Source organism: Paramacrobiotus metropolitanus, unplaced genomic scaffold (genome assembly GCF_019649055.1).
Source record: "Paramacrobiotus metropolitanus isolate TYO unplaced genomic scaffold, Prichtersi_v1.0 Parri_scaffold0000063, whole genome shotgun sequence".
In the NCBI taxonomy this organism is placed as follows: domain Eukaryota; kingdom Metazoa; phylum Tardigrada; class Eutardigrada; order Parachela; family Macrobiotidae; genus Paramacrobiotus; species Paramacrobiotus metropolitanus.
The window spans coordinates 429,913-455,562 of NW_026570283.1; the positions used below are offsets into that span (position 1 = coordinate 429,913).

General features: G+C 42.0%; 4 protein-coding genes and 1 long non-coding RNA gene across 8 annotated transcripts; 3 read left to right on the forward strand and 2 right to left on the reverse strand.

Annotated features, from left to right (window-relative positions):
- Window positions 1-105: 105 nt before the first annotated feature.
- LOC129593651 (WD repeat domain phosphoinositide-interacting protein 3-like) lies at window positions 106-3,068 on the forward strand. 2 transcript variants are annotated; one of them, XM_055490079.1, is made up of 9 exons: window positions 106-337; window positions 598-672; window positions 976-1,162; window positions 1,231-1,325; window positions 1,756-1,946; window positions 2,023-2,108; window positions 2,168-2,269; window positions 2,359-2,480; window positions 2,664-3,068. In XM_055490079.1, exons 1-9 carry the CDS (start codon window positions 271-273, stop codon window positions 2,765-2,767), a joined length of 1,029 nt encoding a protein of 342 aa, XP_055346054.1. In that variant the 5' UTR covers window positions 106-270; the 3' UTR covers window positions 2,768-3,068. The 2 variants fall into 2 exon arrangements, with proteins under 2 accessions (XP_055346054.1, XP_055346055.1); XM_055490080.1 differs by lacking the exon at window positions 106-337 and adding an exon at window positions 858-886.
- A 1,053-nt stretch (window positions 3,069-4,121) lies between these two features.
- Window positions 4,122-9,322, forward strand: LOC129593652 (bromodomain-containing protein 3-like). The gene is given in 10 exon segments (XM_055490081.1): window positions 4,122-4,276; window positions 4,708-5,172; window positions 5,591-5,936; window positions 6,141-6,466; window positions 6,576-7,196; window positions 7,391-7,621; window positions 7,737-7,943; window positions 7,945-8,099; window positions 8,205-8,414; window positions 8,611-9,322. Coding segments are annotated over 9 exon segments (2,646 nt in total). The 5' UTR covers window positions 4,122-4,276; window positions 4,708-4,995; the 3' UTR covers window positions 8,984-9,322.
- A 192-nt stretch (window positions 9,323-9,514) lies between these two features.
- On the reverse strand, window positions 9,515-13,698 carry LOC129593658 (palmitoyltransferase ZDHHC20-B-like). Its single transcript, XM_055490088.1, has 12 exons — window positions 13,176-13,698; window positions 12,794-12,820; window positions 12,599-12,693; window positions 12,047-12,176; window positions 11,893-11,962; window positions 11,799-11,825; window positions 11,391-11,517; window positions 11,205-11,282; window positions 11,083-11,137; window positions 10,781-10,907; window positions 10,242-10,430; window positions 9,515-9,946 (listed from the first exon to the last, which is right to left on the reverse strand). Exons 1-12 carry the CDS (start codon window positions 13,291-13,293, stop codon window positions 9,745-9,747), a joined length of 1,245 nt encoding a protein of 414 aa, XP_055346063.1. The 5' UTR covers window positions 13,294-13,698; the 3' UTR covers window positions 9,515-9,744.
- Window positions 13,699-14,026: 328 nt separating this feature from the next.
- Window positions 14,027-22,477, forward strand: LOC129593729 (tyrosine-protein phosphatase non-receptor type 9-like). Of its 3 annotated transcripts, none has more exons than XM_055490179.1 (14): window positions 14,027-14,720; window positions 15,728-16,009; window positions 16,781-16,870; window positions 17,314-17,453; window positions 17,958-18,063; window positions 18,558-18,668; window positions 18,799-19,029; window positions 19,635-19,852; window positions 20,180-20,334; window positions 20,579-20,657; window positions 21,030-21,180; window positions 21,369-21,482; window positions 21,607-21,700; window positions 21,859-22,477. In XM_055490179.1, exons 1-14 carry the CDS (start codon window positions 14,631-14,633, stop codon window positions 22,092-22,094), a joined length of 2,097 nt encoding a protein of 698 aa, XP_055346154.1. In that variant the 5' UTR covers window positions 14,027-14,630; the 3' UTR covers window positions 22,095-22,477. The 3 variants fall into 3 exon arrangements, with proteins under 3 accessions (XP_055346154.1, XP_055346156.1, XP_055346155.1); XM_055490181.1 differs by lacking the exon at window positions 14,027-14,720 and adding an exon at window positions 14,752-14,944; XM_055490180.1 differs by lacking the exon at window positions 14,027-14,720 and adding an exon at window positions 15,389-15,537.
- Window positions 22,086-24,885, reverse strand: LOC129593730 (uncharacterized). Its single transcript, XR_008691114.1, has 4 exons — window positions 24,294-24,885; window positions 23,866-24,142; window positions 23,456-23,764; window positions 22,086-23,394 (listed from the first exon to the last, which is right to left on the reverse strand). It is a non-coding gene; the product is annotated as an uncharacterized LOC129593730 (long non-coding RNA).
- Between the last annotated feature and the right edge of the window lie 765 nt (window positions 24,886-25,650).

The following is a 25,650-nucleotide window of genomic DNA, read 5'->3' on the forward strand; positions in this document are numbered from 1 at the left end:
CTTACTCGCAACTTCAAAGATTTCTATTTTGGTTTTGGTCAGAAAAAATGCAAAACCGAGCGCGCAACCCCGCCTCTCTGTACGGCGCACACTACGCCGTTTGAATTTTGTTTTAAAACTTTTGGCAAAAATTTCGTCTTTTATAATTTATTAGTTTATTGTCTGAAATTTGATAACCATAAACTTGTCGCGCTAAAGTTGACTGTTGAAAGTTAACGGTGGTAAGGATTTTATTGGTTTATGCCATTCTATCTTACAAGTTAGTGGAGAATGAATCTTTCGCAAGGTAACCCGTATCATAATGGATTGTTGTTTGCGGGCTTCAACCAGGACAACGGTAGGTGACATATCGCAAGTCTAAATCCTGCTTGTTCTTTTTTAATTTCCCATCGTCTTTGCTTTATTATATAATATATTATGCTTGTTCCTACAAGTCTCATATGTACTGCTAAGACCTACTGTATCCGACGAACAACAGAGATGTACACTGCTTTGCGAGAGCTCGCATCGCACGTAGGGTTGCCTGATAAATGAGAATGTTCGTTTATTTTTTTTATATTCGTTTTATATTCGTATTATAGTATTTGCCATGTTTAGGGTGTTTCGCTTGTGGCATGGAAAATGGATTCCGAATTTATAATTCCGACCCGGTAAAAGAGCGTGAACGTCACGGTGGGTGTTTTACTGTCGAGTGTCGACCATTATACAAGTCGTAGCAGTTGCACGAGAAAAAGAAAGTTTTCGCACAAGTGACGAGTCACAAGTGACTGGACTGATAAGTGTGGCAAGACCTAATCAATTTTTTAAGTTTTTGGTGTTTTGGTGTTTCATATTTATGTTCTATTTGTTGCTTATAGATTAACTGCTCAATGTTGCGATAAATACAGTAAGCTCGAATCGATCCAGAAAAATATAAGCAGTAAACTTAACGTGTTAATTTCGCGGTAATTGACGAATTTACTTCGATGAGTCTAGATTTCGATGGGGGAATCGGGTACATTGAGATGCTGTTTCGGTGCAATTATTTGGCGCTGGTGGGCGGCGGGCCGCATCCAAAATACCCGCCCAATAAAGTGATCATCTGGGATGATCTGAAAAGTCAGCCGGTGGTGGAATTGGACTTCCCTCAACATGTGCGGGCGGTCAAGTTGCGTCGGGATCGGTACGAGCGCCGCTTTCATAGATGTTTTTTATTTGGTTGAATATTGCACTGTATTTGTTATCTTACAGAATTGTGGTTATTCTGGACGAGATGGTGCGCGTTTACACCTTCACACAGAAACCTCAGCAGCTCAACGTGTACGAAACGTGCCATAATCCTAGAGGTAAAATCAACACAATAATTTATGTGGTCAGTTGGTCACTAGTTCTTATAGTGCAGATGCTGTACCTATGTTACGCGTGAGGGCTTTTTTCTTACTTTAATTGATGGATTTGGGTTTAAAGTTGGATTCTATCGGTACTTGTATTCTAACAGAAAGTTTTCAGCCTCTGTGCGGGTTTAATTGGAACAATTATTACATGCTGGAGTTTCTGTTTATTTAATCGTTTATACGATTACCTTCATGTATCCTGAATTGAATTGTGCATGTTATAGCTCATTTTTTTGATTTGTTTCACCTTTTTTATTTTTGACAAAATGAGCTGCAAAATTTCGTTTGCGTCTGAAGCTGTTTGGTTTTGCACAGCTCATTTCTTTTGTAAGTTTTCCCACCGAAAATTGATACGACCATCATTTTATGTTGTCTTCGGTAGGATTATGTGCGTTATGCCCAAACAGCACAAACAGCCTGTTGATCTTTCCGGCACGGAAATCTGGAACGATTCAAATTGTGGATCTGGCCAACACGGAAAAGGCGCCTCTGGAGATTCAGGCCCACAAAACAAGCTTAATGTGCCTGATGTTAAACAGCGAAGGAAGCAAGGTCGCTACGGCGTCGGAAAAGGTCAGGATCAGGCCGGCTTCTTGGAGCAGTAAATTACTGGTACAAAATTTATATAAGCTTCTGTCATTTAATTTAGGGAACGCTCGTCAGGATTTTTGACACGGCTTCCGGTCAGCAGCTGAATGAACTCCGTCGTGGTGCCCATCATGCGAATATTTTTTGGTAAGCTTCGTTTCAGTCCTCTTTTGATTGACCGCTTGTTATATTTTTTGCTTTTGCAGTATGAATTTCAGCGTCGATTCCAGGTTGTTGTGTCTTAGTAGCGATCACGGAACATTACATATATTCTCTCTTGAAGACCAGAAACCATCGAAAATGACTCAGTAGGTTGCTAATGAATCTGAAATGAATTACCCGGGTAACTGTCCTTTAGCTTCGTCGACTGAATTTATTAAAACAATGATGTTTTCAGAATAATCGCTTCTGGAAATATTGCCAAATATTTTAACTCAACCTTCAGCAGCATTCGCTTACAAGTGCCGGGCGGTTCTCAATGTATTTGTGCGTTTGGTATGGATTCCAACACCGTTTTGGGTAAATGCGTTCGCCATTTTTAATTATTCTATCTTTTCTCTCTCTTTCTCTTTATATTTCCCGTTATTTTTCGTGCAATTTCTTGAATGCGTAATTCAGTCTAACATTTTATTCTGGGCAAGTGCAGGATTGATGAAGTCTGAAGACGAAATTATCTCTTATTTTGTGCTTTGTACTTTGTAGCAATCTGTGCGGACGGAAGTTATTATAAATTCGTCTTCAGTGCGGATGGTCGCTTTAGTCGTGATAAGTACACCCAGTATTTGGATATGACAGATGAACGCTAGGTTGGATCCCGGAAGTGTCCCGTTTCCTGGCATTCCCAGTGAACTGCAACTATTGGTGTCTGAATGTGTGTTCACTGAATTCCGTTTTCTTCTGGTTATTTGGCTTGCTGATTCGGATTTCTGAAGTGCCTTGAAGTGTTTTTATTTTAACTGTTAATTCTTAATGCCTTTCTTTCTGGTGATACAAAGTCTGTTTAACAACTATTTTGCACTGTAAAAGTTGGTCTTTGCAACATCATGGAATCCGAAATTGATTTCGTTCGTTGCCGGTGATATTAAAGTATATTGTGCGGAATAATAATTTTCCCGTGTGTTATTTGTTGCGAAAAACATTTCCTTCCTGGATGTTGTTGTCAAGAACTACAAATCATGAAACTGATTTCATTCAGAATATCTGTTGCAGTTTTACTAAAGATGAATAATTCTCGGTCAAAATATCAAAGCGGAAGAGTCTAAATTCCCAGGCGCCCTTCTAAATTTATAACTGGCAACAAATGACAATTTAAAAACAATCAAAATGTACGCCTAAAATTAATGATAAAACATACGGTACAAGAGATCATTTTATTGGGTTATTCACCATAACATAGGTTAAATGCAATAAGTACAATAATTATTATAATATTAAAGTTCTTTATTGAGTACGCTGCTGCACGCGCAGGAATGGCAGCGCCCGTATATTTAGCGGAGACATTACTCTGTCGTGGTTCTCCTATACTAAAAATGCGACTGTCGGTTTCTGGTTGTGAAAATCTTCCCAGACTATAAAACGTTTTGAAAAATGATTCGAAATATTAAAAAAATGATTATTCTTCGAAAAACATCAACTATATGGACAAACAACCCTCAATTCCTTCATTATTTTGATACAACAGGCTGAAAACGGTCGATTTCGTCAGCACGGGTCGCCGCGGTTTGCTGAAATTAAGATTACGCTGGGCGACGATCTAACAAAACAGAACAGATTTTTCACGATCCCAAATTATTTCTAAATGAAAAGATTATTAAAATTTTCACGATGATGTCATAACTTCCGTAGAAAAAACTAGGAGGGTGCCCATTGTCACCACTTGCATTCTGTGTCCGGATTTTACAGACATAAAAATAGGCACCGCCCCACTCCAACGTGGCTGCAGCAGTGACGTGCCTCGTGCCTACGGTATACATTTACGCTCCGATGGAGCAGGACTGCTTATAAGTGGTAAACTGCCACCACGGGTCTGCAGTACTGTCCGGGTTTTACAAGAGTTTGAGAAAGCTGTTCTTTAATTTGATTGGTGGTCTTCTATACAGCACATGGGAATCGGTCTATATAAACAGCGCAAAGGTATAAAAGGCGTCAAGACAGCCGCGACGGAATTTCAAGCGGCGTTTCAGTTCAGTTGAGGAAATTTTGCGTGTACGGTTGGAATTTTAACCTACGCCAGTACGCCATACGATTTACACACAGCATATTTTACACACACGACGTACTCAACATACGAGCCTGCCGGATTATAAAACACGGCGGTAAGCGTTAGAGCCCTGTCTCGCATAACGTGTGTTGATACGAATCGTTTTGCTGCGTTGATTGTTCCGATCAACCGTTGTGCATCAGAAATGCTCTGGCTATAAAAGCGCCCAGGAACTGATAACCCGCTTTTTATTAGTCACTCTCTCGATTCCCATGTAGGCAAAATTAATTTGTTGCATTTTTTTCGACTTGTTCCCTATAATTGTTGTTTATTGATTGATATTGGGCACCAAAAATTGTTACGGATGTTTTTCTTGTCGTTTATTGTGGAAGGATTTGGCGGAATAGCCTAAGCATTTTCGTATCGATTTTCAATTGACTGGGTACTTTAGCGTATGGGTTTTGGAGATCATCAGTTCCGTCATTGTTTCGCTGTTTCCCTGCCAGTTTCTGTCTAAACCCATACCTGTAACAGCCCTTTTTGAAGATTATATCATCAGCCAGCTGGTCGCGGAATTCCCCTGGCACCAGTCTGTTCCATGTTAATCCCACATTGTCTCCAGCAGTGAAGGACAGGCTGTGACTGTGGCGTCATGTCAGCAGCTGTGGACATGTCCGTCTCCTCCACGGTGCCGTCCCTAGAGCACTCCGAGGTGGACATGCCACTGGAGAGTCAGCAGAATGATGCAGCGCAGTACAACGGTAGCATGGAGGTGAGCGAGGAGGCATCGCCTCCCCTGGACTGCCACTGGTGAATTCCCCGCGGAAATTATCAATGAGTGAGGATCATCTGGCTGCCGCGTCGGAGGAGGCGCTGGAGTATAAGCCCATGGTGTCGGATGTGGAGATGGCCGAGGAACCCACGGGACATCCTGGGGAACATCTCAGCTCGGAACTGGGCTCGGGATCGGAGGCTACATTTACCTCACCGCCACCACCCGTGGATCCGTCGGTAAGTTGTTCGTAATAATTTTTCGTGAGAGGTTTAATGAGGGCGGCAACGGTTGACAACTGTGTTTTGGCAAATACTGTAAACAGAGGACCTGAGTTTTCCCATTTTGTTTGTTTCGTTGTTAAGATCTTAGGCTTTCGCCAGGGGCCAGTGATGTAATGAAATGTAAAAACTGCTTTCTTTTATTAACGATTTTCATATATCTCGATTATAGATGTGCTCTCACTGATGCAGTATAAATGTAAATCTATCAAAAGTGCGTAACAAATTTTTGGTCTGTATGAGCGATGTATTTCATTATGGATCGAGATGGATGTTTTCCGTGTTTGATAGTGAACATTTGTTTATCATGAGATCTAATCAGAGATAAAAAAAACTGCAATGGCAGCAATGCGATAATTGTTGTGGTGAAATTTAGGATACAGACGCCGACAATGGCGGGCCGCCTTCAGAAGCCGACGTCAGCATCGACGGCGATACTTCCGGCAGGACCTTGCAGCATGTCGGGGGTGTTGTCCAGCCGCCTTTCAAGCCACCCGTGGGTCAGACCCTGCACACGACGAACCAGTTGGAGTTCATTAAGAAGAACATCTTCAAAGCACTGTGGAATCACAAGTTTGCCGTGCCATTCAAGCAACCCGTGGATGCGGTTCGTCTTAATCTGCCGGATTATCATACCATCATAAAAAATCCCATGGACATGGGAACCATTAAGAAGCGCCTCGACAACGGCTGGTATACCAAAGCTGAGCAGTGCATTAAAGGTAAATTCTGAATAAGCTGCAGTTGTTTGTTAAGCGTAGCAGCGTACCATCAGTGTTCGATGCTTTTAATTTTCCTTTACTGTTCTTGCTGCGTGCGTTTGCGGCTTTTAGAGTACGTTCTGTTTCGTTGCATATTGGTTTGTAGATTTTTTGACCACGGTTGATAGTGAGCGCTTTTGCAGTTACGTTGATGTTTTTTCTCAGATTTCAAGGAGATGTTCCACAACTGCTACACGTACAATCCACCGGGACATGTGGTGTATCAGTGGGGCAGTAAATTGGAGAAGGATCTCATCGCTAAGTTGGCCTTGATGCCGGCACCGGAAATTGAAGTGCCCTGGCCGGAGAAGCCGCAGAAGGGACGGAAGAAGAGCAGTGTGGCACGAGCTCCTCGTCCACCGGTGCAATCGCATGCTTTGACGGCTCCGCGCTCGGCCTCGTCTCATTCGCATGTTTCCTCTACCAGTATTACCGGTGGTGGCCCACCATCGATTACTAATGTACAGTCTTTCCCCACCAACGCTTCCGCGGTAAGTTTTTCGGTTTTTGAAATTAAGTTACTTCAAAAATGTAAGATGTTATGGAAACTTATGGCAGTGTGACGAATTCGTATTTATACAATCATTTAATTTTTTATAGGTCTCAATGACACCAAAGACAACCCCAAAGCCTGCCGCACCTCCTAGATCGCTCCCGGCAACTCCCATCTTACCGAACCCCGTCGCTCCTGATATGGTTCTCCAAACACCCACCTCTGCGACGATGCCGCGTGCTCAACCAAAGAAGGGTGTCAAGCGTAAAGCGGACACCACCACCCCCGGCCATTTTCCTGAAGAAACGGCAGGATACCGTCGTCCCTCGGCTGACAGTGAGGAGTTGCCGCGGAAGCGCGTTATTAAACCGCCTGCTCGCGATCTCCCCGATGAGCCAGTGCAGCCGCTGGCCAAGCCCAAATTCAAGGGACCGCTGCCGGAGCCGCTGCGCTACTGTCGGCAAGTGCTGAATGAGCTGTTGAGTCAGAAGCATGACCGGTACGCGTGGCCGTTCTATCATCCGGTGGATGTCAAAAATTTGGCTCTGGATGATTATCATGATATTATTAAACATCCAATGGATTTGGGAACGGTGAAGGCGAAGCTGGAAGACAGACAGTATAAGAATACGCATGAATTCGCGGCGGATGTGCGGTTGATGTTCACCAACTGCTATCGGTATAATCCGCCCGGGCACGATGTAGTCAAAATGGCAAAACAACTGCAGGTGATGACTTGACTCTAGGTTTTTTTTTAACATCTGTGGTAGGGGATTCTGTTAATTTTTCAGTTATTTGTGAGAAACAAATAAGTAAGCTCTAAAATTTCTATCCTAAAGTTACGGAATGTTGGTATACTAGAACGGAAAAGGATCCATTAAATAATGTAAGTTTTTATTGAAATGCTTCCGTGTTTTTGCAGGAGGTGTTTGAAATTCGCTTAGCGAAGCTGCCGGATGAAGCGTTCCACGATGTACCCGATGTTGTGGTACGTCCGGCCACTTATCGTCCACCGCAGACTCCTCCCGCATCCACCAAGCCGAAAGGTGCCGGCAAGCGGCCGCATGAGTCGGAAAGCGAGTCTGAAGATGAAGAGAGTGATTCGGAGGCCGATAATACTACGCTGATGAATTTGCAACAGAAACTGAAAGAGGTTGGCGGATTTGCTTTAAGAAGTTACCTCGGATAAAGAGTTACCTCTGAAATTTTGGTTTTCAAAAAGAACTTTTGAGCTGGAGCGGATGTTTTATTTGCATATTGTCATGCAGGTGCAGGATCAGATCACACAGTTGGCCAGTGGCGGGCGGCTGCGCAGGCATCCACCGCAAAGAAACAACCGGCCAAGAAGAAGAGCAAAGCGGGCAGTGAGGACGAGCGGAGTAGTATGCGCGGTAAGACATTGTCAGCCAAAGAGACCAAAGCCAAACCAAAGGGCAAGGGAAAGGCCAAGGAGGAACGGACACCGCTGCCGGCCGCAGTAACACCCGCTTCCAAAAAGGGCAGGCAGACTACGACGGGAAAGAAAGGCAAAAAGGACTCACCGGACCGGCGGAAGCCGGAAGTAGTGCCGATAAGTCTGGAAAGTCAACAAAGAAAGGCAAGAAGGAAAAAGCGGAAACTGGGGGACGAAAGTAAGCTATAGCGTGACTGTTAATGGAAATGTCCTTTGCCTATTTATCGTTAGAAACTTACCTTTAAAACTATAGTTTGACGAATCATTTTGCCTGTGTTTGCAGGTCACCGGCAAAGCAAGGCTCTGGAAATGGGCGCAAAAAGAAACAGCCCGTGCCACCGGAAATGCCGGTCGTCGCTGCGTCAGCAGTTTATGACAGCGATGAAGAGGACAATGCGCGACCGATGACGTATGATGAAACGCGTCGTCTGAGTTTGGACATCAACCGTCTGCCACCGGATAAGCTGGGACGCGTTGTTAACATCATTCAACAGTAAGTTTCTTACGATTTTGACAAACTACAGTAAATCGAAAAACCATCCAGAACTTTCTTGAATGTCTGATCCGCTTAAGAAACTGCAAATTTTTAAAAATTGATCGTGGTTAAATTTTCGGTTTAGTAGTAGTACCTATTCGTGAAATTTTGGCTCATATAACACATAGATTCTGAACCGGTCCCTTATTTGCAGACGCGAACCGGGTCTGAAGGATTCCAATCCGGATGAGATCGAAATCGATTTCGCCACATTGAAACCGGCCACACTGCGCGAACTGGAGACATACGTCAATTCCATCCTGCGCAAACGCGGTCGTAAACCCGGCAGCCTGAACAAGAAGCCCAGCAAGGCACAGTTGGCCAGAATGGCCAAACAGGATGAGCCCAGTGGAAAGAAGTCTGCCGGTAGTCCCGCCACGGCGTCCGGGAAAGCCAGCAAGGCGGCCAAGGAAAAAGCGGCGGTGGCCGGGGCCAATAGTGGCCGGCTGAGTGTCAGCAGCTCGGATTCGGACAGCGAAAGCAGCTCGGGATCCAGTTCGTCCAGCTCAGATTCGGATAGCGAGTAGGATGGTGGTGTGCGAACATGCCGGCGTCAGCAGCCCCTTTTTTGTTGCTTTGATTTGTGTGTATATTTTTTTGCGCGCGCCTCTTTTGTTTCGATTTTTGGCACTTTTGGTTACTGGGTGAAAAGGTGACAGATTAGTTTAGTGCTGCTTTTTTGGAGGTAATTTGCTGTGGATTTGATTGTGGGGCTTTTTCTGGAATGTTGATACTTATTACTTTTTCCTTTTTGGATAACTATGGCAACATGTGAAACTTGCGGACGAGCTGATGGAATTTTGTTTTGGTTTTTGGCTGTTTAACTAAGTCAACAGCTATTTAATAACAATAAAATTATTGTTGAATTACTTGAAGCTTTCGAGGGAATGGTGTTCAGCGGATATGCTACTTTACCGTGGTCGCTTGTGTGCGTTAGTTCATTACAAATCTGCCTCACCAACTGGTCACGAATATGAAAAACGAAGGTGTTGAGTTTGACTGGATGAATGAATAAGTGCTGAAACGGACTCAGTATTGATACCAGTTACAGTAATTAATTTCCTTTTTTCATTTACTTTCAGATAACTTTCCGCAGCTGCATCATAATTATCAGAAATTCAAAGCCAACACAAAAACCCCAAAACCTAAAAGTTCAAGCAAATCAGCACCGTATCTGCAGTAAAATGACTAAAACCCTTCAAATATAAAACAACCCTAAGGAAATTTGCAGGTAGAAATCAGAAAACACAGACCCAATCAAAGTCCAATATATCACACTGCCAGTGCACTATTCGTTAACTAAAACAAGCCGCGGCTGATCCCGCTGATAAGACTGGCGCTGCTGCGGGGGATTACTGGGGAAACTGGGTGCGTCCAGCGCGATGAGATTCGTCTCACCCGCATCCACATCCCGCCATCGCTGCGCCTCCAAAAGAGTGTGTTGGTCATCGGCACGGTGCCGGTTCGGAACAGAATATGCGTGGCCGTTACTATAGCGCAAGCGGTAGAAATAAGAATCGAGAACTAATAGACAAAAATAAATAAACACTGATAAAACCGATTCAAACATATCCGTATCCTATTCACGTTTTTTGCCTCAACGACAACCCGAACAAAATATATTTTGAAAATAAATGAATTTGTTTACAGTAACGCAGTTTGCAAATTGTGGCGAATAAAAAATTGGAAACATCGAAACTTGCCAAAAATTTGATGGGATGCTACCATGACATACACATCTACGTACTAGCGCAAAAAAATCAGAAATAAAAATCTCACGCCAACCTATTGGAATGTCCATTAGCATTCTGGAAAGATCTGAATCTCGGAGGAACAGGGGCGCTTGTGGTCTCGTTTCGTACATCCAGCGACACATGATGGGAAGGGAACTGGGAAGCAGTCGAGTCAGGGGCCGGAGAAACGTACGCCGAATCACGAGAGGACCGCACCGGGTACTCTAAGCCGTTGCCTTTGCTGTAATACAAGTACGCAGTATTATTAATAGGGATAATTCGCATTTTATCCATGCCATTAAAGTTACAAAAGAGCATATCCGGTCACACTTCACAACAAAACCGTTACGGATATACCAACCAACACTGTCAACGTCAACAGGAGTACCATCTCAAAATTATCCGAATCAGAACATTTTAAAATGGCAAAACATTTAGAGAAAACTGAGACTGAAAATCGATTGTATCTCGCCGGTATTTCTGCAACTACAGCATTCGCGCATGCGGGAAACTGCCGAAATCTACTTAACCTCAGTTTTCCTGCTCCGAGACAAAATTCGTGGAACAGAATTTATAAGGATATACGTGTACCTAGTAAACACCGGGATGAACCACAACAGCCAGTTATCGCCGAAGATCTGCGTGAAATTGTTGTAGTGACCCAAATGAAAGCCATTCTTATCGATACCTCCAGCGAATATAGGCGATCGATAACTTTCTACGGAAAATTGCAACATTTGGAAGTACCCGAGAAATTTTCACATAAGACAGGGCGTAACATTAAAAAATGCAGTAATGAGTTCAAACAAGGACCAATGTAACCAAAAACACAGAAAATAAGAACAGGTATATGTACATGGATTATATTTCATTCAAAAAATGAGAGACTGTACCGATTGTACTCCGATTGACCAGCGTCAAGTAGATGTGATAACTGAGAAGTGTTATCTACGAAAACAAATAAAGAAACTCAAACCAGACTGCCGAAAAATGCAGAAGGCATGTTATTGCTTACCAAACTGATCATAAACATGGCCGACACAAAGAATAAGAATAATATGTGGAATTTGTTTCCGCTTCCGGTCAACTCATCCTAGAAAATAAGAGTCATCACATTAAGTCACTAAAACTCATTCGCGTGTAAATTATTTTGTAAAATAAAACTGACAAAACAAGCGCCAGCTCATTAGCGCTTTTTTACCCGCCAAAATCGGATGAAATATGGAAGATCCGTCAGAGCCGTATATAAGCAGAAGCACACAGCATATCCCAGAAACAGCACGAAGAACTTATAATTATCGAAGCCTGTTGAATTCATAACACGAATCCTTAATCCTGTCTGACTGACAAAAGCTATAATATAACAATTCTGGACTTACAGACGCAATTATTCACCCTGTGAAAATAAAAATCAAGCAATTACATAAAATGACAAGCTTAAAATGCAAGGCGTTTTAGGTAAGGCCTAAGTGTTTGAATCAGCAGACATGGGCGATACATCAGATACAATTTAGCAGGAAAGCGAAGACTCACCAGGGACTGCAACAAATAAAAAAAAGTCAGTGAAATACTGAACTTGTTATGCAACAAAAGAGTAAAAATTAATTACCAGTGATGATCCATTTTTAAAATACACCTGTAATGGACAGGCATGGCATAAGGATTAAGTAGACACCAGAACGTGAACATTTGGTCGTTTTTACCTCTCACAAACCGAGCAGTGGTGCGAACGATCGGGTTTGATGAGAAAGCATTTCTCGCAGTATCTAACATCTGGAAATAAGACGGCACTACAATGATGCTAACGACACTATATTGCCGTTAGTGGAACGACAAAACAGCTCGGGGAGAGCGGACCTTGATTATAGCCTCTGGTGTGCACTGGAAGATTAGTGGCATAGGAATTCAAAAGTTTCTTCACCGTTTCATGATCTCGCGCGGTCTGCGCCGAGTCCAGCTCGGCCATTTGTGTAGGTGAGAGATAAAACTACATAAATAGACACAATATAGTATTACTGTACATACTGCATAGTACACACAAATGCCATATCCGAATGACTAATATGAGATCCAGAGTGCCAGTAAAATATATGACATAGACTGTAATTAGGTATTTGTTTCCAAACTGTAGAAAAAATCGCAAAACTAATAAAACTTATTTTCCCAAATTCCCATGCTTCAAAGAAATGCAACCAAATACGGAATACCCAACCATACTGTCTAAAATGCCTATCTCGTTCCATTTTCCTTGCATCCGTTGAAAAATTGCTTTCAATTTAAAAAAAATGACACAGCAAAAAACTGTACCATCTAATTCTTATCACAGAATATAAATTTCACTTTCCCAAGGCAACGTATGGACAAAAACCCGAAAATATACTTATGGTTAAACCTGCGAAACTGGCTTACCCGGGATGGAATGTGGCCTCCATTAGTGAAGATGCACTGATAATACGACCAGGAAAACAGGAAGAAAAATACGTGGAAAAATATTAGATAAAATGCTACAAAATGAAAAACACACAAAAGATCACAGGAGGCTGAGGAGACAGGTGGTTTTGAAACTATTAAACGTAAGTCATGCTTTCCGAAAGCAATTCTTACTCTTCTCCGTTGTTGAATGGATTTCTTCTATAATTCAAGAGAAAAATTTGTTATGATCCCGTCTATCATTATAACAATTACATCGTGTAAGTGCACTATACGTTACTTATAAGTTATATTAACCACAATTAAAGCAAGAAAAACGAAACTTCAATCGAAAATAAGGAATTATTGAATTATTCATTGGTCACTGCTGCCCTAACAGCCCAGTTGTGCAAGTTCAGTTTGCAGATGGTTTGCACTTAGCGGCGGTACTTAATTAGAAAAGATATTTTTCTATTTTTTCAAAGTAAAGCACAATTTTCTAAAGCACAATTTTCTAAAGTTGTAAACTTTTCTAATTTTAAATACCCCGCACTTATGCTTAGTAATAGTGACTTACGAATGCATAGTTCATAAACATAAGCGTAGTAAGCCCATCCGACGACTGCGCTGATAAAAACAACAGGGAACCATTTGGCGATGGCAATGCACAATCGGAGGCACGGATGACGGAACATTATACCCGAATTTTACTACGAAGTACGAATAACGAAATTCGCAGGTCCCCAGCATCCGATAGACTATAATGCTTCAGACTCTGTCAGCAAACGGCAACTCCAGTTTCAGATTTCTTTTCGAAACGATTTTCCGGTTGCGCTTACACGTTACGGACGAGTTTATCATAAAATTATCAAATAAACTAAGAAACTATTCTACCATTATTATTTACTATTACCAGATTGTTTTAATATTCTTACTACAATAATAAAACTGTAAAAGTACTGGAAAATCGTAAAGAAACCTGTAAACAGTAAATTCTGTACAATGACGTCGAAATATTACGAAAACAATTATTAATTTTACAACCGAGACTACAAGAGGCGATAACAGGCTTAATGCGATAAAGAATCAGAAAAAAAGATAAATGAGTCACCACAAACCGAACGGGCAAAATTCCCGGCGATATCTTCTAATGTTGAAAGCAACTCGCAGTCGCGCACATGATTTCTGTGGACCCAAATTACGATTCTGCCCATGAGTCCGTGCCGCCCAAGCGCCGAGGTTTTAGCCTCACCACCGACGCACTCACCATTAAGCGGCATAATGCAGTCCCGCCTTCATATTTATGACAGACCAATGGCCACCCCGGGTGCTAGTTTATCGATTTATTTCATCCACTGTCCAATTATGAAAGGTGTGGCTGCACTTGTACGCCTGACGAGTAGTTTGGGTTGGTCTACAGACTTTGCCCTACATTCACTCCTGTGAGGGAAACTTGCATTTTTGTGGACCTGCAGGCCACTTGTGAATGATGTGGTCCATTGTAGTGATCCTGTGAAAAGCGATATGTGTTTATCTGTTTATCGATTTCTTCTTCATTCCACACTTTGCAGCGTTTTGTTGTTTGTTTTCTGTGGCGCCTGGTAGGAAAAAGTATATTTTCCTGATACTGATTGTACTGAGCGTTTGCGCCTAATTACGCCTTGTGCGATAGTCCACACCGTTGTGTACAGCCCTCAACTTACAGGTAGCGATCTGATCAAGGCATCAGGCCCAGTTTGCATCATTTCTGAACCGAGGAGTGCTCATTCCAGCGGAGTGTTGTCGAGTATTGTTATCTTTTTAGCAGTGATTTTATTTGCAAACTGTTGACAAATTCATGTGGGTCAAATCGTTAGCATGATTCACGCGGCAGTGAAGCATCCGTTTTTCTTAATTGAATCGCAGCGCATTGCTGTGCATGTGTTGTCTCGGTGAGAGTTTGAGACTGTTGCCGTGTTGCGGATTGTGGAAATTTAGGGGAGAAATAGAATTGTTCTGGTAATTCTCTCCGTGAAACGACGCTGCTACAAGGATGGCGCACCGTAAAAGCAGTGATGGCTGGCAACATCATGAGCCCGATTTAATATCCAGCACTTTATCGCTCACTCCGGCTGAAGAAACAGTACGTTGTTGTTATTGTCGAGACGAGTAGGAAAAAATGAATTTTCTTTTCAAGTTTTGCATTACTTATGTCTTATTGATTTCTACTATTTATTTACCGTATACGTACTTAAAGTTTGCTTTTTATTAGTGCAGTGGTAATACTTACTTAATACGCAGTATCAATTGTTAAGAAAGGTACAAGTATTCCGAATACGAGTAAAGAACTGTAAATTGCTAACCCTGGTAAGTTAGCCTAAGTACACATTATTAGTTACGATTATTTTAGCAACTGTTATTATTGTTGTTAATTAGTAATGCTGGCATTTAGCAAAAGCATTAATAGCCGTTATTAATTTTTTATTGATGTTAATTGTTACTGTTAGTTACTGAATTTGTTGTTCCTTGTTCTGCCCATAACTGTCGAGTGACGACTGAACCTATTATAATGATGTAGAACGGTGGAGCAAGCGCTGAGTAGTAATTTTGAAGCGCCACTAAAGTTTTTCATTTTTACGTGGATAACTTACAGTAAATTGATAAAGACAGGGTTAAAGCTGTGAGATGTTTGCACATGTACCCGGTACATGTTCCCGGAACTCGTACATAATCCTACGGTACATTGTACCGTAGGATTATGTACGAGTTCCTAGGAACTAAGGATTTGGGAGCATGACATTCTGATGACAGTAATATCTACCCAGAACATCTTTCTGATCATTCGACTGTTTATTTTACTTGTTGATGGCATTTATAAGTGCCATTATTCCCGATTTTCTTTCTCGTAATTTCAGTTTTTGAAGAATTGGTTCCAGAGGAAATTACTAGTCATGTAACAAGTGAGGAAGTATTCGAAGGACCTTATATTTTGATTCGCTTGAAGGGCCATTCGTTATGATTCAACTTCATACTTCGCTTAATTTTGTGGAGAATTTGAAATTAAAACAATTAGGTTTTGCTTTTAAACCGCTCTGGGTGCTTGGGGTTTTTTCGGTTGCATATACAGTAATTAATTATGTTGTCGGTTAGGCACTAGAAGAATTCACATTGAAAGCCAACCAGTGGCGTTTGACGGATGACAACGGTCAGCTGATGCAGCAGCTGGCCCGGGAACGAGACGCCAGCAATCAGCAGCAGCCGCAACATTCCGAAATTCCCCACGTTCACCACCATCCCAGCCTGGCAATTAATAACTTGATCAGTAAACCGCATCCCCACGTCGGAGTTATCTCCAAGGCCATGGCGTTAAAGTTTCTCATGGCTCGCAAATTCGACGTCGCCCGGGCATTGGAATTATACCGGCAGTACCAGGTTTGTTTTGGCGGAGATTTTTCGGCTGAAAATCAGCTTCGCATGCTTCTGTAACGTTTTGTCCTTACTTTTCGTTTTTATGAATTATAACTCGAACAAATTTTCCGCTTCACCAGTTTTTATCGTGTTGTACTCGGTAATAGTGATTTCTGGAAATTATTTAGTCATGAATATATTAGTGAGGTTTTTTAGTGTCCGTGATAGTTCTTTACGTATGATTTTAGTTAGTTTTATTCTGATTTTATTGCCACCGCCTCTGTTCGTTTCGTTATCTCGTTGGTTACTTTTACAACCTTTTGAGCGTATCTCAGAAAACGTTTCAGCCTGTTTCGAAGATTCTATCTTTTGGTTGGACAACTTCACTTTGAAAGTTCGCTAAATTTATATGATCAATAATCGCGCACAGTTCTGGATTATTTGTAAAATGTCATCATGGAACGTCGATCGCCGTTTATCCAGATTTTAGAGTTCCCATCGGGACTATATTGAGCGATGTCGCTGGAACCTTGCTGGATTCCGAGTACCTTTAGACTTTGATAGCTTAAGTTGCTGTTTTCGGTTTTATATGATTATCGATTTTTTCGAACTGAAAATAAAATTCCTTCGTTTTATGCTACGCATATCTGCTCTTTCTGCTTTTCAGGCAAATAATTCTGTTTGTTAATTGGCCATGTTTTTCCTTTCTCTTTTTTTTTGGCACAAAAAACTTTGATTTTTTCAGTGTGTCTTGTAGCGACCCAGAAATATGGCTTGATTTGTGCTGTTTTGCAGATTGTTCGTCACACAGTTGGATTAAATGGTTTGGACCCGCACAGTGAGCCACTGCGTTCGGAGCTCTACAGCGGACGGTTTACTGTGTTGGTATGAATTATTTACTGAAATAATTTTACAGCATTTGGAGAAGATACCTTATTAAAGTTATTATCGGCGCTGAACGGATCATCGTTGTAAAATGTAAATCCTCATTGCCGCAAAGTTAAGCACATGATTTAACGAGTATTGCCGCAGTGTTGGTTTGTGCTCAAGAAATTTGCATTGCATAATGGACTTTTATCAACAGTAAGATACAGAAAGCTATATGCAGTCGAGCAGCAGACAGGCTGTGAAATACCAATTGCAAGCTTGATGTATCAGTGGATATATTGGAGAAATTAACTAACATTTAATCTTTACTGAATACTGCTGTTTTACTTCTTGCGAATTTACTAACAACGGTCGCGGCAGGCAGTAACCCAGTACATTGCTTGCCATACTGGTTTGCTGATTGTGCTTCGTAATTTGTTTATTACCATAATTCGCTTTAGGATGCTAAGGATCTCCAAGGTGCCACAATCGGTGTACTGACCGCACGGCTGCACAACCCGGAAACGAAGCCTGCTACGGAGAAGGAGCGAACGGTTACGATGCAGGCCGTGCTTTTTCAGCTGGATGCAGCCTTGGCTAGGTATGTTAAAGCGCTCCGGTATTTTTTTACCCTCCTTTATTTACAATGTTTTCTGTTATAAGTATTTTCAAAACGGTTTAGTCATTTTAGTGCTATATGATGAGACTTGTTTTTCGGCTTCGTAAAAGTTTCACCCTCCGAAAATCACCTGTATTGTGACGACTATTTTATGTGGATGTATATTAATCTGAAAATTTCGTTGTACGATTTTTTCATACTGCAGTACTGCCGGTTAGAGCATGTTTTGGAATCAGTATCAATTAATTTGTACTGATGCATATTAACAAATTTGGATACTGTTTATATTGTACAGGCACGAGTAGTAGCTGCCGTTACATTACGTTTCTGTTATATAAAGTAATATTCTGTAGTTTCTATAATGCCGTTCGAAATCGCATTTGCGTGGTTAGTGATCCATCACTAAAAAATGCAGGCTGGCACAAATTGTATGTGAGTATTGAATTTTATGATACGGTCGGCAAGGTCTTCTCTGCTTTTTTCCAGTCGCGAAACCCAGCGCAACGGATTGACATTAGTGTACGACATGATGGGCGTACGATGGCTCACTGCCGACCTGCGTTTCGCCAAGCACTTGTTGAGCATTTTAAAGGTGAATAAATAGCACGTCATCTTGTTAAAGTCGAGGCGGATAAATTTGATCGTACATTTTTTATGTTATACATGATTGTGTGGTATAGGGGTAAATTTAGATTTCGATTGCCTTGCAAAAATCATTGTTGAAAATAGAATCAGACATTGCGTGCTTTCGGCCTAAAATTAGTCAACTTTCTTTAAGTAGATTTTTTTCGGTAACGTAAATACTCTTATGTCTTCGATATCTGGATCTTGCAATATTGAAGCAAAAGCGGAAATTCAAAGCAACAACAAAGCACACGGTATCTGTATTCCATATTGACATAATTTCTGACTGAGCAAGCAGTGAAGTAAGTTAATACCGTAATACCTACCGAATGGTTTCACAGCGCCGAAAAATAGTGTAAATGACGCTAGCGGAAATTGCACTGCCCTGAGAATGAACAAAGTGAAGAGGAACACACTGCGGCCGTACACACGATTTAACTGATTGTCCTGACATGGCTGTAGGGTGGGTTTCCGGCACGCTTGAAGAAAATCCTGATCGTTGACCCGCCAAGCTGGCTGAGCATTCCACTGAGCGTAATTCGGCCGTTCATCACGCCCAAGATGTTGGAACGGGTACGCAGAGGAGCACGCAACTCCATATAACTGCACAAACACAGTACTCCTTTCCACACAAAGTGTTGTTTGTGCATTTGATTGTTGCTCCGACTGGTCTAATTGCTGGACTTGTTTTCTGCGCGTACAGATATATCTCATCAATCGAGTGCAGTTACGGGAGCATATTGCGCCTCACAGCATCCCTGAGTCGCTGGGCGGCACACTGCGGCATGATCATGCGCACTGGATCGGGCTCTGCGTCAAGAGGAACGTTAATGAACTGTCCACTGGGGATCCGCGGATACCGCCGTTGAATTTGGATGGAGGCGTGGATGTTGAGGGACGGTATCCGTTCCGCGATAATGGACATTCCGATCAGGTGGGTGGGCCCTTCGCTTTTTACTTTATTTTGCGTTGATGGCGTCTATGTTTATTTGCCCAACCTACTTGCGTACAAAATTTGTCAGTCGTAATTCTCGATTTTTTGCCTATTTTAATCAAAGATTTTTTTGGAATGCAGAGCTTCTTTGTGTAAGTAATATTAATTATTGTCGTCTTGTCAGCGTTTGCCAATGACGTCGTTTTGGCTTGTGATAGTTGTGATATGTATTTTGTTTCAGCATTTTGTTTTTTTGCCGTAATATGCACATGGATAGGCGGATTGTGATTTTGTGGGAGAGCGCAGATATTGTGTTTCTGTTTTCTGTTCCATCTTTTTTATGCTTTTGAAGTTTTGCTTATTCTTTTTGTAGGCTTTGTTCTGCAAACGTTATTTGTTTCAGTTTCATTATTTTTATATGGTTGCTCAGTTACTTCCGAGAAAAAGTTAATAATGGTGTGGTTACCTTTACGTCATTTTGTTTTGTTGTCATTTGAAAGCCAATACAGAGTTAGGACTTAAACAGCGTCTGTAACGCGCCGCCTGTAAATTTATGTTGCCTTTCTCGTTACCACCGTGTACTGTAAGATTTGGGTATCAAACAGAGCCGCGGAAATGTGGGGAGTGTGGTCAACGGTGGGGGACTGGAGGAGAGCAAAGTGGCCATGAGCAGCTCGGTGCACCGGCGCAGTGATAAGGGCATGGGTGTGGCGCAGTTTGTCCAGCTCATTCGCTCCATGGGCAAGGAGGGGATCCTCCGCGAGTACGACACGCTCAGAGCCGCCGCACGGGCGCTACCGGATAAAGAGTTTATTTCCTTCAGGTATCGACTTGTGTATAATTTAATTATTATACGTATTATTATTAAATTTTTGTTAGCGCAATCAGCGTTTTTCTTACATTTCCTTCTAAGGAAAAATTGAGTTCAGTTTTACCATTTCCACTGTTGACCATAAGGTACTTATGTTGAAACGTCTTAAAAAGTTAAAAGGTCGACAAGCAGCTAAATTGACGTTTTGAAGGCGCACAGACGATTGAAAAATTTCGTTTAAATACGCTATAGACGCTTCCTAGACATTACTGCTTCCCTTCCTACTGTAGACGCTGAAGCTATTGTTTATTATACCTCAGTCGTCAACTCTGGGTGCAGGTTAACCGAGAATCGCGCGAAGAATCGCTATGTGGATGTGCCGTGTTTCGAAGCGACACGCGTTAAACTCGTCCATGTTCCTGGTGGTGAAGATTACATCCATGCCAACTTTGTCGATGGATACGAGGAAAAAAATGCCTTCATTTCCACACAAGGTAAAAGACACTTTGCTGATTGTGAGTAAAAGCATGGAGACGGAAATGTAAAATATACTCCTCTATGTAACAAACAAACAACGGTTTGTGGGTGCATTCTTGAATCTGCACGGCTATTATATGCTGTAGAATCAGATGGTTGTTTGATCTGAATTTTCGTCCTTGTCAAAGTGTGTTTTAAATTTTTATTCATAAGAAATGCTTTTCGTCTGATTATTTTCAGTTGTCAAAATATTTGTTGCAGGACCAATGCCAAAGACCTTCGGTGATTTTTGGCTAATGGTGTGGGAGCAGGAATGCCGTGTTTTGGTTATGACGACAAGGTAGGTGTGTAGTGCGTACGTTTGTAGAATTTATCAGTTAGCACAGGCTGCAAGTTATCAGTATCCAGTCATATTTTCGTTTATATTCCATCTCAAGCTTCTTTATTTCGATTCATAATTAAGACAGTATTAACTGGAAGCTACTGCTACAAGATTAGGTACTACCAAAACATCCAATACCGTCATTAGCGTTATTGAACTGTTTAACACGCGGCAAAGTGCCCAAAACTATTTATTCCCACGCGATATTTATTGCCCGTTGATATTTATTCCCACGCGATAAACGCGAGGCATCTGCTGGTGTCTGGTTTTGATTCATGTCGTACTTGATGAAATTTGCACGTGCGGTATAACAGCTGTTCGCACCTGTAGAACGGTGGAAAGAGGCAAACAGAAATGTGGACAGTACTGGCCGGTGCAGCCGGGCGAGAGCATGGAGATGGGAGAATTCCATGTCGTCAATGATGGCGTCAAGCAATTGGCATACCATGTGGAGACCACGTTATTGCTCAAACATAACAAGGTACCGATATTACAGAATAACAAGGTTCTGAATTATTATTACAGCTGTTGTATATTTTCTTTCTATTGTATTTGCCCGTTTTTATTGATATCTCATCGTTTGATTCTATTAATTAGAAGAGACTGCATTCATGAGAAAGCAGCAGATTTGCTGATTAAGTCGATTTTATTAAGACAAACGGTTTTTAGTCACGAGATAGCCGACAAGTGGTGCACCTGCAGTTCACCGACTGGCCGGATTACGGTGTGCCGTCCTCTGCCTCCTCCATGTTCGAATTCATCCAGGTTATGCGATCCAAACAGGTACGTGTAGTACGTATGGCAGCTAAGTTTTGACGGGAAATTTATTTCCGCTTCCTCTGTTTTGTTAAATGATAAATACTACAGTAGTAACGCATTTTAGCTGGCATCAGTAATTTTTTTACAGGAGGAGGCTGTATGGAGAATGAAACCAGCCTGGCCTGGACCCGGCTCTGGTCCGCCCATCCTGGTGCACTGTAGCGCTGGGATCGGTCGTTCAGGTGAGTTGAGATAGCAGCTGCGTGCTTGATTTTTCTTTTAGTTTAGATTGTGATGCAACGAAAATTCTTAGAACACAAGCTGTAATATGAAAGACATTACTGAAAGGAAAGTAACTTGCTTAATTCGTTGGTTTTAAAAAGCTTATTGTTTATTGCAGGATCACTCATGTGCGTAGACATTTGTCTGCGCCGTCTGGACGATTGTGGTCTTGTGGATCTTCATCAGACCGTGCAGAAACTGCGTGGTCAGCGCTGTCAGAGTATCCAGATGCCGGAGCAGTATCTCTTCTGCTATCTGGCGCTAGTGGAGTACGCTGTGGACCGCGGATTGATCAGTCGCGAGACGGCGGATCTCGATTCGCTTCTGCCCTGGCTACATGATGAAGCGGACTAAAATTAAGCGACTGACGCTGTGGTTGGGTATTATTCCGCGGTGGCGCTTGAGTCTGCTCGCAGCTTTGCAAAATGAAATGCTGTTATTTTCCGTTGCTTCTTTTGTTTTTATGGGGGATGTTTCTTGTTCAGTTTATATTTGTTGCTGAAAAAGGTTTTTATTCGTTGTTTTTACTTTTTCTCTTTGTTTCGGGATTTGATTTTCATTTGCTGCAAGGTTATTTTTATAGTTAATGTGTTGCAGTTTTGACAGATTGCTGTAGTGATTTTAAGCGGACTGCTGTTTGTTTTTCCGTTGGAGATTAGCATATTTATTGTTCATCTCGTTCATGATGTATGCACAATTTCACATCGTAGTTCTATTAAAAATACATCTGATGCAAATTTAGTTACTTAGTAGAAACTGAAACCGTAGTTAATCATCGAAGTAAAAATAATCCACCGTTCATGCAAAATCAAAGCAATCTGAAAACATTAAATTGTGTCGATGCAATAATACGATTCAAGTGTAAATAAAAAAACACACAAACCAAAATCATGCTTCTGAAATTTTAAATGGGATATTTGTTTCCAGTCCGAAATCTGAAGCTTTCGTTCTACACACCCAGTAGAGCTTGCAAATGTAATCGTCCGCCCAGCGGACTTAAAGGCGAATGAAGTGGTTCTTCAAGTACAACTGTACAAGTATCGGACTTGGAATTTGAACAATGTAAACTGTAAATACAGTGCCATTTGATAAACATCTTAATTCATCGAATTTATTATGAAATGCAGAATAAGAAAAACGCGCAGTAAGACTATTCCGTCTTCGAAATGTCGAATGATGTTGCCCTTGTGGTCCTTATGTACAATACGTAGTATAAGAAAATTCACCACGCGCGTGCCTTATGAACTGGATACATTATGAAATAGATATACCGTTGGAAATGCCAATTACATTGGTCCTGACTCCTGTGTCGCTTTAACTTTGGGCTGGAGGCAGCAAAGCTCGTTCAGCATCTTCCGGGCTCGGTTGAATTGCCGCACCGTCATGGCGACATGATGCCTGATCGCGCGTTTTCCGGTCACTGCACCATTTTATAACCGCGGACTGCACGAACACGGTGTATAACGATGTAGCTAACCCCGTTAGGATAGTTAAAGTCCCCGGGTACTGGTACCTCTCGGGCAAGAAGAACTCCACAAGCATATTGGGAAAGACCATACAGATGACCATCATGTACCCGAATGCAATCGCGAATATACACGAAAATATTCCACACATCCAGCACAAACACTTCATGTGCTCCGGCCTCTCTGATCTTGTTCCGAATATTGCTATTTATATTGTTCATTTTTGAAATCGAAAAATGAGGTTCTTACCTGGTTTAATTTCGGGCTTCGGCGGCACAGCCGGCACATGCAAAAAAGGTTTGGTCAATTTGGCTGGCAAAAATTTGCTACACACTCCGTAGCAGCACACGTCCAAAAGCAGAGAAAGCCACTGACATAATAAGAACGTCACCGCCGCCACCAACGGGAAAAGCGAGATCAAACACAACATTACGCTCCACAGGAAAACCCGATGCCGCTTATCGATAGCACCAAATCATCTTGGGACGCAATGCTTGTGTTCCAGATAGAGCCGATTTCTATCCAATACGATAATTTCGCCCTCTCGTTGTCCATGACCTAAATTGTTTCCTCTTTGCAGTGAACTTGTAAAGGTGACAATAATATTTTTTTCTAAATTAAGCAAGGATTCGTACAAACTATAAAGAGTGGATCGTTACCGTTGAGTTAGTAATGTTGGCCGTTTGGCGGTGAAAAATAAAGGTCAGGGATTGGGCAAATGCGTTTGCTGGAAATGCTGTTCTGACCAGAGGCCCTATGTTAATCCATACGGAAGCGCATCCAAAATACAGCATCAAGCCTTTCTTAATTAATGCCCCGCAGTGGTTCTGTCGTTCCGATTCTTTTGTTGCCTTTCTTGTAAGGACGTACTCAGCGAAGGATGTAACCTTGATATATCGCTCGGGAACTTCGCTGTACAACATCAAACCCAACTTTCTGCAATAAAAAAATCAGTAATTTTTTTATTGATATTTTACACGTTTGTGTTGCATAGAATTTTTTTACATCGATTGTGCGTTTTTTGAAATATCATTATTGCCTTGACCTTTACGGTGCCGACAATGCATCTACATTGATTGATCCTTACTGCAATCTACGGAGGATCCAGTAACGGTAAGAACCCGGCATCCACCATCGCCAAATCCTACCCGTACAGTAAACAGCCGAAATCACGGTGAAGACGGCATAACAGGGAAGTGTCGCGGCTTCTCCGTGCTCAAAAATTACTAAGCGCACAACAACAGAGAGCGAAAACCGGAGCGACCGACACCACCAACCACAAAAATATTGCGCTAAGCGCTGCAGCATATCCAATGGTCGAGGAGAATATTACTATGAGGAAGCACTTTAATGAAGTCGCTGATTTGGATGAGGAGCTTTAAGTTCCGTCTTGAGGAGATTCGACATTGTTGTGATGACTATCACTGCTTTTGTTAAACCAGGCCGTAACTGTGTGGACTGCGGATATGTGCGCGCAGAAGTCTGGTATCGCCCAATCCCGGTTAACGAATACAGAGCAGAGTAGGGAAAGCAGCAAGATGGCTGTTGCCGACAGGGTGGCAAATAATCCAATGTAGCCGGTATGTATCTGAGTATCATTCGGTGCAACCAAGGGTAGCGATTCATTCTGGCAAGATGTTTCTTCCATTGGTTTCCAGTAAGCCGTGACGCGGTCCCAAAAACAGCCATTGGTTTCCTGTTTAAAACATGACCCTTAATTGTGCATTATGTTATTACTTATTTAGGAAACCATTCGACAACCTCAGCTGTTGCATGCTTACATAACCAAAAAGTTTGCCAAACATGTCGTCAACTGGAGCACTGGGATCGACACGACTCGACCGCCAATCGGGAAAATATCTCTGCGCAAGTTGGATGGAAATCTGGCTAGCTAGCCAAGCCACTAACAGCGCCTCCGCCAAGATTTCCGGATAGGTCCAGGATAAATCCCCGCAGAGAGTGGACTGAAACGTTGTAAAGAGTTTCTGCATTTTCTTGAGAAACGGTCGAATTATGAAGGAAAGTTCAACCTTAAAATCCTGCTAAGGGCGTAAAGTACTGTATCTGAATATGCTTTTTCTTATTTCATAAACTTTCGCTCGTGTTATGAGACGGATACGATACACCGCAGCTAAAATTACCGGGAAATTAACGACTCAAATGCTTGTTTGCGTCATAATTATAATCCTCGATTCTTTTTAAAACCCAACATTTCCTTAATTCTACGTATTTCATATATACATATGGGCTAGAAAGGGGGAATCGTGTGGATAGGCCATGTGTACTCGACATCCATCCTTTACCAACAGCTGGCATATGCGCGTACAGCCTAGAGGGAAATCAATAAATTCAATACATCAGACGAGTGTAAGCACAAACAAACACAACCACGGGATAAGAAGTGACCAGGACCACATTATCAGGCAGACGCTCTACTTTACAAT

What these genes read in the sequence shown, in the direction of transcription:
- LOC129593658 (XM_055490088.1), bottom strand. Translation starts at nt 13,293, where the DNA reads ATGTTCCGTCATCCGTGCCTCCGATTGTGCATTGCCATCGCCAAATGG. An exon ending in TGTTTATGAACTATGCATTC is followed by an intron (nt 12,821 to 13,175) that starts GTAAGTCACTAT and finishes CTTGAATTATAG; the next exon opens with AAGAAATCCATTCAACAACG. An exon ending in CACCAGAGGCTATAATCAAG is followed by an intron (nt 11,963 to 12,046) that starts GTCCGCTCTCCC and finishes TCTTATTTCCAG; the next exon opens with ATGTTAGATACTGCGAGAAA.
- LOC129593729 (XM_055490179.1), top strand. Translation starts at nt 14,631, where the DNA reads ATGGCGCACCGTAAAAGCAGTGATGGCTGGCAACATCATGAGCCCGAT. An exon ending in TCACTCCGGCTGAAGAAACA is followed by an intron (nt 14,721 to 15,727) that starts GTACGTTGTTGT and finishes GTTGTCGGTTAG; the next exon opens with GCACTAGAAGAATTCACATT. An exon ending in GTTTTGGTTATGACGACAAG is followed by an intron (nt 20,658 to 21,029) that starts GTAGGTGTGTAG and finishes TCGCACCTGTAG; the next exon opens with AACGGTGGAAAGAGGCAAAC.
- LOC129593651 (XM_055490079.1), top strand. Translation starts at nt 271, where the DNA reads ATGAATCTTTCGCAAGGTAACCCGTATCATAATGGATTGTTGTTTGCG. An exon ending in CATCATGCGAATATTTTTTG is followed by an intron (nt 2,109 to 2,167) that starts GTAAGCTTCGTT and finishes TTGCTTTTGCAG; the next exon opens with TATGAATTTCAGCGTCGATT. An exon ending in GGATTCCAACACCGTTTTGG is followed by an intron (nt 2,481 to 2,663) that starts GTAAATGCGTTC and finishes TGTACTTTGTAG; the next exon opens with CAATCTGTGCGGACGGAAGT.